This window comes from Lytechinus pictus, chromosome 8 (assembly GCF_037042905.1).
Source record: "Lytechinus pictus isolate F3 Inbred chromosome 8, Lp3.0, whole genome shotgun sequence".
NCBI classification, from domain to species: domain Eukaryota; kingdom Metazoa; phylum Echinodermata; class Echinoidea; order Temnopleuroida; family Toxopneustidae; genus Lytechinus; species Lytechinus pictus.
Window position 1 is genome coordinate 36903528 of NC_087252.1, and position 15009 is coordinate 36918536.

General features: G+C 36.0%; 1 protein-coding gene across 1 annotated transcript; it reads right to left on the reverse strand.

Annotated features, from left to right (window-relative positions):
• Nucleotides 1–234: 234 nt before the first annotated feature.
• LOC129266643 (uncharacterized) lies at nucleotides 235–8134 on the reverse strand. Its single transcript, XM_054904482.2, has 4 exons — nucleotides 8031–8134; nucleotides 5097–5407; nucleotides 3151–3214; nucleotides 235–1509 (listed from the first exon to the last, which is right to left on the reverse strand). The coding sequence occupies exons 2-4, from the start codon at nucleotides 5386–5388 to the stop codon at nucleotides 1236–1238; spliced, it is 630 nt and encodes a 209-aa protein (XP_054760457.2). The 5' UTR covers nucleotides 5389–5407; nucleotides 8031–8134; the 3' UTR covers nucleotides 235–1235.
• Between the last annotated feature and the right edge of the window lie 6875 nt (nucleotides 8135–15009).

The following is a 15009-nucleotide window of genomic DNA, read 5'->3' on the forward strand; positions in this document are numbered from 1 at the left end:
TTAAATTTGTCGTTTAAGATTTAAAGTACTTAACAACTACTTTTAAAACAGTAAACTGTGTTATATAAAAAAAAAAAGCGTTTTTACTGGTTAAGGAAGTTTTGAGTTTTGATATATTTTTTAAAAACAACATAATATAATGTTGCGACAAGGATGAGAAAAAAATAAATAAATAGATAAATAAATAAATATAAAATTAAATAAATAAATATCAGCTCATTATTATTAACATATTTTCATTTGCCGTGCTGGTCAATATAGCTGCCGTGTTGGTACTTGAGCTGACGTGTTGGTCCGTGTAGCTGACGTGTTGGTCCGTGTAGCTGACGTGATGGTCCGTGTTGCTGACGCGTTGGTCCGTGTTGGTCCTTGTAGCTGACGTGTTGGTCCGTGTTGCTGACGTGTTGGTCCGTGTTGCTGACGTGTTGGTCCGTATAGCTGACGTGTTGGTCCGTGTTGATGACGTGTCGGTCCGTGTTGACGACGTGCTCTGCCGGCATGGTCCGTGTAGATCCGTGTGAAGCTGCCGTGTTGATGCCGTGTTTACAGTCATCCGGGGCAAAGCTATCCCGGACCTCCCCGGATCATGCCGGCATTGCCGTGTTGATCCGTGAGGATCCGTGTCTATATGTGACTGGGGCTTAAGCTATTGGTGAGAAGCGTAGGCCTATGCATAAAATGATCAAGCGAGCATTTCGCTTGTGCATTTAAGCATTTGCTTGTGTTTTATTCAAGCTCCGCCAGAGCAGCTTGAGCGTTTGCTTGATCAAGACGTTTGCGTTTTTTATTCACGTTTATGCATTCGAGAGAGGACCCCAAGATGTATCATAGCTTACATGTTTTCTTCCTAATAAGTACATAGCCTCCATGTTTTCTTCCTAATAAATGGAAACCCGAATGCCGAATGTATAAATCTATCAAAGAGAAACAAATTAGTAGCAATTGCTGGCAAGCGACTGCTTTAAGCACAAGCAATAGCTATAGCCAGGGAAAAAGATCATGCTTCGGCAGTTGCTTTAATTCATATGCATATCCCTTTTCTCGTGCTCAATTGAACCCTTTTCTTGCCTTCAAAAAGCAATTGCTAGCGGTGTGAACAACAGCGACGTAATGCTGGTGCCAACACGACTCAGAATAGATAGATAGGACTCGAGCTTAATGGTGTGGTAATGCAAATTACATCTCCTATAACATCTTTTCCTCAGACGTAGTGTCTATTGTTCACGAATATCGTGCTAATTAATTTTATATTTATCAATGAGAGCTCCCACTTCTGCCTTATCCAGAGCTTCATCTAGATCGTCAATAAATCCACCTTCACGTTTATTAGCCCATTCACCCAATACTTCTTCAAATGCGTCTTTTGTGTCATTTAAATGTTTCTTCAATTTCGCCTGCATGTAGTTGAAGTCAAAACCCAAATGTACACCTAGCTCGTTGTACTTCCCGGGAGGTAGGAGTTTGGATAGCTTGATTATTTCTCCGGGGGTAATCTTTCTCTTCGTTGACCTAAAATACAAACAAGTTGAGAATTGAAGCTAATCTAAAAATATTGAAAATGAGTCAGTAATGCAATTATTGAAAATCGGTCAGTATTAATGCAAATTACCCTCAACACCCTCGAGTATCATCTAGCATTCAAAAGGTTAATTAGTAGTCATTGATTGTGGTTTCACGGCCCAATTACAACTGGCAGGCAAAAGATATTCATTCGATTCTTAATTTTTTAATTTGATATTGCTGATTGACAAACAAAATTGAATGAATATGATTGACAATCTAACACTGATTCTATAGGGAGGGTAACTACTGAACTTCCTTTTACCACATTGGAAAAATATATCACCACTTTGGATTTTTTTTTTTAATGGCGGAAAAAGTAGGGGCCATTTTACTGTCTCAAGTGATAAAATTTGATCCTGTCAGGTGTAGTACGTCTTCATAAATGCCGATTTATTTTTTAAATGAGCCGGTCAAGGTACCCTTTTCTGGTCAGGTATGAAATGTCAGACATAATCCTATCAACTGGTAGTAAACATTCAACCCTCGAATGTCATCCTTATTTTTTATTATTTTTTCAAGTGCCACTTTAACACACGAGTCTATGGGAAATGTTTTAGGTACATAATATATATTTTTTGAATAGCTGTTAGCATTCAAATTTACCATGTAGTGCCCTCTCGCGCTAATGTTTCTATTTCTTTTAGATATAATTCTATATGAATTTAGTGATTGTAAATTCATATTAAGGAGCCTTCGACGAAGATTATATCATTGTAGCTCAGCCCATTACGAGGGGTTTCACCTAAACAGGACAAACTACGACGATAAAACAAGAAAATACTTTATTAAAAAAACGAAATTTGTTTTAAAAAATTGTTAATCTAGGCTATATTCTCCAAATCATGCAAGTTTGGATAAATTTGAAATAAATTTGAATATTGACGTGCATATTTCTTGGATTTGCCAAAACTAAAAATAGGTTTCGAAGTAAACGTACACAATCTGGCTACTTTTGAACTTCAATAACAATCTCTGAACGTCCCATTCTCAATCTTTGTTTGTTTTTGTCATGTTATATTCACCTTTTAAAATTAGGCCTCGGTAAATTAATCCATTTATATTGTCGAAGATTTGCTAGCTCTACATCAACAGTTTGCTTTTTTTCGCGTCCTTCACGGAATGACATTTTACACTCGGAGCGAAATCCTGTTCTTATATAGGAGCAAATGTTAAATAATTCCAACATCACAATATCTCATTTTTTATTTCAGTGTTTAACATATCACCTTTTTAATCCTAGAATAGTATTGGAATGATAATAGTAATGATCTGCTATGCAGGTGAGACAAAACATTTAAATGCTGGCAACTCGTCAGGAATAGAAACATATGCAGATGTATCATATCCATACCTGTCGATTGCATTCAAAATGTCAGCATCAAATGTAAGTACCACACTTTATCTATATTTATCATGTTAATTTTTCAGACCCTTATTTTGTAATGCATTCATTATATCGCATTGTTATGATAGAGTGGAAATATTTCATTATAGTTTCTACTGGGCGAACCTCTATAAAAAAATTATACCTTTTGATGAATGAAAAGGAAAAGTAACTTCATATTAATGTAATAGAATGTTACTTACAGTGCATTGCCGGCATTCGAAGCTGCAGTAGAAGGGTTTCCTGCATTTACTGCAGGGGTTGCGACTAGAAAAAAATGAACCAATCAAGTATAAAGGTGAAAACAACAAAAAAAACATTGATGATTTTATCATAGAACGCAATATTATAAGTGCTGCAAACTCTCGTGACAATTCGACGAAAACCAATGCAATAGGGTAAAGCCAGGGTAACGAAGGGACCGAGAGGGGGGGGGGGTCTTATTGTATGATAGCGGGTTTCCATTCCAGGGTACAGAGTTTCGGCAAAGGCCCTCTAACTGTCAACATTTTATCATTCTTTTTCAGGTTATAATTTTTTTTTTTCAGGATAATCGTTATGAGTGAGAATTAAAACTTGTATAATCTGACTATTCCCCCCCCCAAAAAAAAAAAGAGTGTTGCAATGAATTGCTCTCTGTTGTGAATTTAACTTTGCTGCCCCTATATTGGAAATCTCTCTAAAGAACACTAGGGTGACGAAGGCTAGTGGGTGATAGAAGTACCTTCTTCCTGATTAAAACTTCATTTATCACTCTCAGTCTTCTTTATCTTCACTATCAATATCAATCCATCTGTCACTTTCACAACATGTCATGATTAAAAAAAAAGTTTTAAAGTGGATGCAATTTAGTGTTATTCGTGTTGTGTAGAGTAATGTTTGTAGAATTTTTTTTTTCAATGACACTAACAATTAAAGACACTCGACAGCAAATAATTATGTTTTCATGCAAATTATTTGTACTTTAGCATGTAGATAAGATAACACAAGTAGAGCTTTTTACTCATATTTATCACCAATATTTAGCAGTGCAAACTGGCAAATATTTTTTTAGCATAAAAGGGTCTAAAGGTGAATATTTTTTCATGGAAGACGGAAGCTATCATTGCGTTATTCGCTTGGTTTTGAAATCATAAAGGACACAAAACAGTACTCCATTGAGCTATGAAATCTCTACTAGAATAACTTTGGCATGCACATTGCTTCAAGCAGTTCAGTGCTTAAAATAGCTGGCCCCTGTATGCTACTCAACAAACAAAAAGCATATCACATGCTTTATGTATTATTTATGTATCAGTCTTTGCAGAAGCGGATCTAGAGGGGGGGTTGGGGGGGTTGCAACCCCCCCAAAAAAAAAAAAAAAATCCGGGGACCATTTTTTTAAATCTTATCTTTTTTTTTAAACTTGTAATTTTATTTTATTCTATTTCTATGTATTTATTTCAAGAAAACGCCATTTTCACACACAGATTTTCAAAAATCTCTCCGATTGTCACACTTAAAGATACATTCATTTAATATCTTTGTTACTATGTGTACATGTTAATGTATTATTGACTTGTGAATGAAATGCAGAAGCTCCTACAAAAATAATATATTGATATCTCACCAGAATTAATCTAACGATTTTATTTTATTTGACTTTATTACCGAAGGGATTGGAAATGCAGGAAATCAGTCAAAATATACCAACACTCTTAATTGAGTGTAATTTTAACACGTTTAAGCTATTATAAATCACCATGAAGTATGAATCTAATCAAATGAAGTGATAAAAGTGATTACAGTAGAATTGTAAGAAATTTAATGAAATATATATAACCTGTTTGCATGGTTTTTAAATGTGGGAATCTCTTGTGGTCTATGTTTCGGTGATAAAAAAAAAGATATTTTTTAAATATCTGTATTTTTAAATAAAGAATTCTTAATGTTTTAAATTGTACTTAAAGGATTAGGACCATGATCAGGATTAGGTTGAATGAGAAAAAAATAAGCGTCACCCTTCCCTCTCCCCTCCCGAAGAGATTTATTCTCACTCGCTGAGAGCACTTCCAGTAATAAAATTTTACAATAAAACAATTTGAATTACATCATTTTAAAGGGGGTCTAGTTTTACAGGTATTTTAGGATTTATGTTAGGCTACCTTACCACCTCCAGCATGACCAGATGGGAAGAAATCATCAACTAATTCCGCAAATCCAGATTCATTTAGTGCCTTGATGAGATCCGGTATTTGCTTCGCTCTCGGGGTCTTTCTTTTCCAGTCGAACAGCATGGAGCTGGTTCCTTCAGAACTGTCATTCCGTTTATTTGTACTGATGTACATCTTGACTTTTGGCTCCTTAAATCCCAGTTTCAACCCGAGAATTAATAAATTTTTATCGACAGCTACGGCCTCTGCTATTTCGTTTACTTTTTCCTCCGTTAAGGTCTCCGTCATGGTGCTTGGTTAATTTTGCCTGATTGTTTTTTTTTTTTCGATTAAAAAGTAGGTTAAAAGAGAAAAGGGCATGATTATATGTTTTAAAGTGGGTGAGAAAACCGTACAAATTTCCAATTCTACTCCGGTCATTCTATATGTGGACCGAAGTTTATTAAGTTTTCGTAAAGGTCACTTGAATGCGAAGTACCCCCAAGGCTCTGTCGAGGGACCTATTCTGTTTTCAAGTAGTTCGAAAAAAATAAACTATACACTTTTGAAATGGCTGCAAAATAAAAAAAATTATGTCACTTTGGGGGAAAGACATATATGGAAATCATGCTTCAGTGAGCACTAGCCACTTAAACAAAGGGTATGAAAATTAGGCTGGGCAGGAATTATACTTCCAATTTCTTTCAGTCTTTGAGAGGCGAGTCCTTTGGAACTTGCAAAGTTGAGGGTGTTGTGATAAATAAATGATCAATCAGTTTTAGTTGTTTGACAGAACATTTAGCCACCCCCCCCCCCTTCTACCCCCTTATCCCCTCCTGAGAGACCAGGCTTTGCTAGGGTGGGCAGGAATTAGTCTTCCATTTTTTGAGAGGTGAGTCCTTTGGAACTTGCAAAGTTAAGGGTGTTATGCTAAATTAGTGATGTTTTGAGATAAGTTTTGCTTTCTTAAGCGAATTTCATGAGTTACTCAATTGAAATGTATGAGTGAAAGGGCATTTTAATCTTAATTTTAATGTACCATGTTAAGTTTATCATGTGGATCTTCGTGCTCAGTGTGTTTGTGAGAGACAGAGTAGTGTGATGGTACATATTGCATGCAAGGGGGCGAGATTGGGTAGGACTAGCTTGGTTAAAATGGCATTCTTTTTCTGTGTGTTATTTTAAAAATTACACGTCGTGTACCCAACCCCTCCCCTCCACCCCCCTCTCTTTCTCCTGGATGGTATAACTGCCTAGTGACCGATGGCTGATAGGTCAAGGGGGGTCGTTGGATGATAACCAAATTAACAAATTGATTAACAAATTGACTGATAATCATGATTTATGAAATAATTCATTTAAAAAGATGAATGTTTGATTGAAGTGAATCTTTGATTGATTGATCACATTGATTGACTTGATTTTACTGATAAATTGTTGATTGAATGATTGATAGGTAAACGTCGATGACCTAATTTTCAGGATTTATCACTAAATTGACAGACCGCTCTGGACTTCATGCGTACATGTATAAGCAATCAGCCTCGATCTCTACAGGAGGGGGGACCTGTAAAGGGGAGGCTAAATGTTCTGTTGACCCTTATCCCATCTACTTACTTCACCCGCTTAAGTCCTATCTCATTCCTTTTTTTTCCTGACTCTCATGAACACACTGCTGAGATCCACATGATAAAGTTAAAATGCTGCACTAAAAATTGCTATTCATGTTCACTCGTGCATCAAATTTCAATTCAATGATAAATTCATGAAATTTGCTCGAACAACCAAAATTGATCATGATTGATCATTCATTTATCACAACACCCTCAACTTTCCAAGTTCCAAAGGACTCGCCTCTCAAAAAACTGAAAGAAATTGGAGGTATAATTTCTGCCCAGCCAAATTTTCATACCATTTGCTTAAGTGGGTAGTGCTCACTCAAGCATAAATGTTCTTAAACTTTTTGGTGGCACTTGAAAGTTGACTTTATTGTATTTCCATAATTTATGTAGATGTATTTTTCACCAAAGTGACATATTTTTTATTTGGCAGCCATTTCAAAAGTGTATAGTTTATTTTGAGACGCACTGTACAGTAACTACTACTACTATTACTACTACTCATCTCCTCCACCGCCTTCTTCTTCTTCCTCTTCTTCTTCTTCTCCTTCTTATTCTTCTATTCATCCGGATGACGCCATGTTGTAAACATACTTAGCTATGTACTTATTTCCCGGGGGGCCACTTCCATTGACGAGTGGATACCATGCGCGACCATGGGGTCTCGAAAAGCACCCTAAACACGTATTTTCCATATTCTGAAAATGCACCCCTTAACAAGTATTGGCGTGCGAAACCCTACCCTTAACGAGTATTGGAAACAAAACGATACTCTTGGCAAGTATTTCCTGAATTGAACCCCTAAACAAGTACAGCGATATTCTAATTATGTCACGGACGTCGGTCGTCGGTTTTAACTTTACCTACATCATTGGGTTTAGTACGGCCCCACCTCCCACACCTCGCGCAAATCGTACTGTTAGGGCAAAAAGTACATCCTTTATAAAGCATTTTAGTCTTGATTTTTATACCCTCGCAAATTTGACCCTAAACACGTAACTTTCTTAGCGAAAATAGATACCTTTTTTTTCATTATTTTAGTGTATTTGACACCCTTATTACGTTACGTACGTAACGTAATATCTATACATCCTTTTTACGTGTTTTTTGGTCGCGCATGGTATCCACTCGTCAATGTAAGTGGCCCCCCGGGACTTATTTGCAATTGCATGTTTTAAACAAAGGAAAATTATTTCAAGTAGTTGCAACTGTAAGCCATACATTTTGTTTTTATATGTTTACAGTCAATGGGTGTTCTAAACATTTTCAGAATCTTAGCTGCGATCAAAGATAAGTGTAAACTATAGAAAGAGATACAAATTATCTACTTACCTTGACGTGTTATCCTAATTTTGCATTACAACACCGTCACAAAAATACACTTTTCATCAAAGATAGATTTAGAACGTACATGTACACTCGACTTAGTTGAAATCATTCTTACGAAGAAGCTCAACGATAAGCACGTGATGGCGTGCTTCATATTCAGTACCAGTCAAACATGACTGTAACGTAATATTGTCACGATTGTAGGCATCGCACTTTTCTATCAAGAAGATATTTTGTTGAGCTCTTTATGAGATCTCATTAGAAAAGGAGATTTGTATTATTTATTATTGAACACCAATAGCCTTTCTTCTCTTATTTTGTTTTCGCATTGCTTCGCAAGAGAAATTGACTATTGTGCATACGTTGGTAGTGATACATTACTTTGTTTCCATTAATAAACAATATTGTGTGTTAGTTATTGTTATTGTAAACTGATTGATATAAAGAGTAAGAAGTGACATATTATTCCAAACAAAAACTTGTAGAAAAAAACACACGTAAGGTTCCACACAACATCGAGTAAGAAATTACAACAAACAACCCCCTCCCCCCTCAACCCCCCCCCCCCCCTCCCTCCCTCTGTCTACGCCATGTCGCTTTTCACAGCCCGACTTCTGTATTTTGCTAGTCTTCCTTGTTCTTATAGTTATAATTACATAGTTTTCTCTACCCTCCAGTTTTCTTCACTCTTTTGATTAAAAAAAAATCACCACATGGACAGCAACTCCCCCCCCCCCCCCCCCCCGCTGCCTTTTGGAGTATTCAGTATTAACCTAACCAACGTAGAGGGCGTCATCACACTGCCAGTAATCGCGCTATAATCGGATAATCGCGCTCCGATTGGTCGAATATTTCATGGTGCCCGACTGAGTTCCGTCCAACGAATTGTTAACTAGTATTTATGTGGTTCCGTCTGCTCGTTTTCCTGCCCCAGTCATCTTTTCCCAGACGATTACCTCCGGCTAATTCAGGAAAATTACACGTGTTCCCAATACTTAGTGGTATAATATCTCAACACTTACAACTGACAGATGTATTTACTACAAGCCATTGTAAGTGTTTCGACGCTGAAATTTGACCTTTTGTAGATAATGCAATTCTGTATAATTTAATATTATGAGTAAATAAATCTTACTGCAAATGTTGCTGCCCTCTACGTTCGTTGTGTAAATTCTTTAAACCATCTCTCACCACACAATAGTTGATCACACGAAACATAACAATATGATAGATTTAGTATGGCCGTCAGTTTAAACCTCTATCATTTACAGTTTTTTATCCTAGTTCCCAAAGATCTTATAATTGTCATATTTATCATCACTGTCACCATCATCACCATCATTATCACCATCATCACCACCTCCATCATCAACATCAGCCTCACCACCAACACCATCACCACCACTACCCAGCGGCGTAACAGGGGTCGGTGTGGCCAGGGGGGGGGGGCAAGAGCAAGAATTTTCCGGGTCAGATCATGGTATGAACAGGCGTAATGAGGCCGACGATTTTGAGAGGGGCAGATATTGCGTATCGGGCAGAATATATCTTTTTAAAAAAAGGTGCGAGCGAGCAAAAATTTTGACATTTTTAATACAAAAATCAAATTTTGTGATAGATTTTTACATGATATCCAGAGAATAATATATTTCATTCTTTTTTCTTTCCATTCCTTTTGTGTGGTCTGTGCCCCACTGTGAACAGGATTCTTTGCGGCAGTAGCGTGAAGAGTACAAAAAAAAACGAGGGGCACAGTATGGCGCATGTGCTAAAAAGCTGCTCAATATAAATCCCGTGCGAGCGAAGCGAGCGAGAAAAAATCACCTTTTCATGAGAATCTAACTTTGAGATATTTTTTGACATTATATTCAGTAAATAAAATCATATCCTTCACTTTTCCTTTGCTTTTCTTTCCTCCTTTTTTTTTTGCTCTTGGTTGTAGAACTTTTGGGGCCATGGCCCAACCCTTCCATACTCATATACGGCAGTGCAATGCGGTTGGGGTCTTGATATCAAAGCCATTTAAACCCCACAGATTGCCGCTATTTTAATCAAATCGCGGGTATATACAGAATATACCTTTTACACAGCACATTTATTCAACCCAGTTGCGTAATGAACCAAATATTTTGAGGGGGCAAAACAAAGCAATGTGGGAACATTTGAAACAAGTCGCCAGCGAGCAAAGCGTGCTGCAATTGAAATTAAATTATAATTATGTGATAGCTTTTTTCATTATATTCAGCAAATAACATATTTCATTGTTTCCATTAATTTCATTATACGTTGTCTCCTATAATTTTTTCCTCTTGGGTGTGGAACCAAGACCCCCGCGCCTATATGCCAGTGATTGAACGTAAAGCTTAATGTAGGAAGGATCCCTACAGGGGGGGTTATAGAGCCATTTGAATGTTATAGATGAAGAGCTAGCCCCTACTGCGTGGGGTCTGGGGCAAAGCCCCGGTAGCTTATTTGCATAAAAATTTAGCAAGCTTATAGCACAATGTTGTATACTGTCCATCTTTCTTCCCGTTCTTTACTTTCAATCCTCGGCAGCCCGGTCGTGTTATTAAGTGTTTTTCTTGTCCCATTTCCTTGTTTTCCAATTTAGCTTTTGACTAATTCCATTCTACCTTCGCTTGCTATTGTTTGCCACTTTGTCATCTTTTTATTTATTTCCCATCATGCTATTGCATTACATAGGCCTATTTCGGAGTGATTTGTTCTTTCTCAAATGTTCTTCTTTCGTTCCTTTTCCCGCTTAATTCCTTCCTTTTTCATTAAAAAAAATCTTCGTTTTCTTTTCCCTCCCTTTTCTCTTTTTCCCGTTTTTTTTATTTTCCCGGTGAAATCCGCCAGGGGGCAGCTTGCCCCCCCCCGCACCTGTTACGCCACTGCCACTACCACCACCATCGTCATCAACATAAGTATCATCACCACCACCATCATCATCACCACCAACACTATCATCACCACCTCCAACATCAGCATCACCATCGTCATCACCACCATCATCAACACCATCATCACCACCACCATCATATTCATCAAACATTCTCTCACGACAAACTTGACCACACCAAACATTAAGAAATAAATAAAGAGAACTGCAAAGCTTGATATTTTTTGTGATTCACACACTCTAATTACAACTTAAATCATATTGCCTACATTAATTTGTAGGAACGTTTTGAGGTTACAGTAAACAAAACTGGGTTGCTATTACACAACCAAATCTCTCTCAAATGTCATGAATTCTGTTCGAAATAGGTGCTGAAATAAGATAAAATCTTGATTTTCTTAAAATTTCAAAATGTGAACGTTGCATATGAAAAACCATGGAAATTAACAAAATGAAATAAAACATTAATCTTCGTACACAACTACAACACTTCATTCTCAAAATAAATGTCTCTAGGCTCAAAATACATTTAAAAAAATCATTGTTAAAATACAATCCTACAAATAAAATAAATTCTGAAATCTTTTAATTTCATTAAAAAAAAGAGAAGAACTCCCTGGATGGAATAGCCTTTTGGGGGAAAAAAATCACAAAAAATAATGAAAAAGAAAATTATTTCATTCATAGACTAGCATTCAGATTTGAGTAGGGAATAGTTGGTACACTGTATGTATACTTCGTAAAGCAAGCATAATATCTGTGCAAGTATATTTTCATTAAAAAAAATATTTTTATCTGTAAATAATTCAATGTTGGTGAACTGTGCTAGAGCCTACACTACAAAAACATTGGTTCAGATTAATCTACTTGAACCAGCGTCGCGTTGCATGTATTATAAAACACAAACTTGATGCAAAATCTACTATTGGCCAATTGAATAGGCACAACTTTACAAGCATGTTACAGTATTTAGTTGTTGCTTTTGTGAAACATGATCGTGAATTTGTAATGCAAAACCCTACAATCATTACTGGATTTGAAGGAATATGAGTGTTAAAGGGGAATGAAACCTTTGGAACAAGTAGGCTTGTGTCGCAACAGAAAAATCAAAGAATAAGAACAAAGAAAGTTTGAGAAAAATCGGACAAATAATGAGAAAGTTATGAGCATTTGAATATTGCGATCACTAATGCTATGGAGATCCTCTTATTGGCAATGCGACAAGGATGTGTGATGTCACAGGTGAACAACTTTCCCTTTGATGGACTATAAAATACCCCCAAAATGTATCTTTTTGCTTTTTCTTATGGTGATACAAACTCTTTATCCATGATGTATTCTTTGAAAATCTGTAATATATGCCCTCATATAGAAAGAATATATGCTCTACTGAAAGATGTGAAGAAAATGGCAGTTTAAGTGAAATATATACTAAAGTAATGGGGAGAGTTGTTCACAAGTGACATCACACATCTTTGTCGCATTGCCAATAAGAGGATCTCCAAGGCATTAGTGATCGGAATATTCAAACGCTCATAACTTTCTCATTATTTGTCCGATTTTTCTCAAACTTTCGTTGATCTGTTTCTTTTATTTTTCTGTTTTCACACAAGCTATCTTGTTCCAAAGGTTTTATTCTCCTTTACTGTAAATCAGAGAGATATAATTCCCTCACAATGCACAATTAAAGGTATTGTTTAACTTTGTGAGCAGCCGATTTAAAAAATTCTCAAACCAAGATGAAACATGTGTACAAGTGCATGTATTAGAACTAATAAACCCTGAAAACAACCATTATTGAGAATGAAAAGCTAAAACTACAAGGCAAACCCCGATTTTGTAAATAGGCGTCTTATAGACACCTAAATAGTACACATAAGTGTATGGGATGAAATTAAGATGGTGTTTTCGGTCACTTTATATTTCAATTTTTGAAGCGCTAAATAATTATTTTCGAATGCATTTTTTTCTGGGCTTCATTTTTGTAACATATCACAGACACAGGTGACAAGTGTGACCTAGCCTAGCTCAGATTTTTTTAAAGTCAAACCAATGTTAACCAATCACTTTAAGAAAACAATAGTGAGTGAGCTAAACATAGAACATGAATTAAAGTCAGCAGTACTTCATTAGATAAGGCATATTTCACTAAAATACATCAAACATGTGTGTGATCATCTAAATATCTAAATAGATTTTCTTTTCACTATATCAGACACTGTAAGACACCATTAGAATGGAATAGGTACAATTTGAACGATAAATGCATGTATAATTGACTTGAAAGACATTGGCGATATATCATCATACTTTCTTCAAAAAAAATATTCAGCAGATTGTTAAAAGTAATGCTTTTGGAGGAATATAATTATTGAGATATTTATGTTGATAATTCAACTCTTCAGGAATAAAAGTGAATGAAGTCTAGATTATAATCATAGTGGAAAGATCTTGAAATTTTGGTTACATGATATCTGCTCTGGCAACAATTGCTCCAATGGAAAATCTGCAAGGTTAGCAAACATAAAACCAACCTGCAAAACTAAATAATATATAATCCTAATGTTTACTTTATTTTGAACCAAAAACTCTAAAACAATCCAAAGTCTATGATGCCCTCTGAGATATTAAGACCAGAGTAAATGAAGCAGGAACATATGTTGCATAAATGAGGAGCATGAATCACAAAATACAGGTACACCCCATACGTTCCATTAGTCTACAGCTGTCAACCTTTAAAAGTAAAAAGTAGTCATCTAGACGCTCAAAAGTCATGATTTTGACATAAGAGTCATAATTTCATTTCGCGGTAGTATAAATTTCTTTGAAGAGGTAATATAGAGAACAGGGGAGCGTTTCATGAAAGGACTTGTCAGAAGTTTTATCCGACAAGTCCCATTTCATCCGACAGTTACCATAGGAACAATGCCTCTCAGCCAATCAAAATCAAGGAAAGTTGTCAGATCTGACAACTTGTCGGATGAAAATGTTGATGAAACACTCCCCAGATTCCTAAAAAAAGAAATGAATCCTCTTTCTTTTATTAAGTCTTAGATTCGTAATCATCTCTGGTACTCTCTCTTTTGCATAAATCCATGATAAATCCAAGGGGAAAAAACACAAGATTGAGTCAGTAATTAAGCATGTGATGATAACATTCTGAGCAATGTGAAGAAAGATACTGTACATGAAAACAATCATGCGAATAATGAGCATCATTGGCTGCCTCCAGATGAGTTCGCCACTGATCAATGTAGTACTATATAGTATTAAATGTGAACATACTTATCTGCCCTCAAAAGAGTAATAAATTATGGTCAAAAGCATTATGGCATAATTTGACATGAACATCACAACAATTATGACTATTTCTAAATAGTTGACAGTTCTGATTAGTCGACTATTCACCACGTCAAAGCATATTTTAGTCCATGGCCCCGTCTTACAAAAAGCTACGATTAATCCGATCAATCGTAACTCTACGGAAATCCATCAGCGTCATAATTTTTCCTGCAGGAAATGTGCACAATGTCCTTTGTAAACAAAGAGAAGCGCAGTGAATTTTCAAGAAAACAATGAATGCATTATTATACATCATAGTTACAAAATAATTTGAACAAACATGCAGTTTTCATGGTGATGTTGTTAGCTTTCCAAAGTTGTGATTGATCGGATCAATCGAAACTCTTTGTAAGACAGGGCCCTGATTATGCACAGCATGTTTTATATACCTCTGCTAAGTCAAATTTCTCCCGAAGAAAAAAAAAAAATTGACTTGGGCAAAGTCAAATCTACATCTCCATGTACACTGCATAATTACATTAAATTCTGCAAAGACATTAAATAATTAAAGAGAAAATATACTCGATGACGAAACCTTTTTTTACCCTATCGATGTTCATAAGCATGTTTAAATAAATTACAGAATAATAAGGTAACTCTAATTTTTCCTTACCCTGAAATGGATTATGAGTTACAATTGGCCCGATGTATCACACATCATGCATACTACATGCATAATTGCATAATTGAAAAATAATTAATAATCCAATTAGATAGCGCTTTGGCTTTCGGTTATAA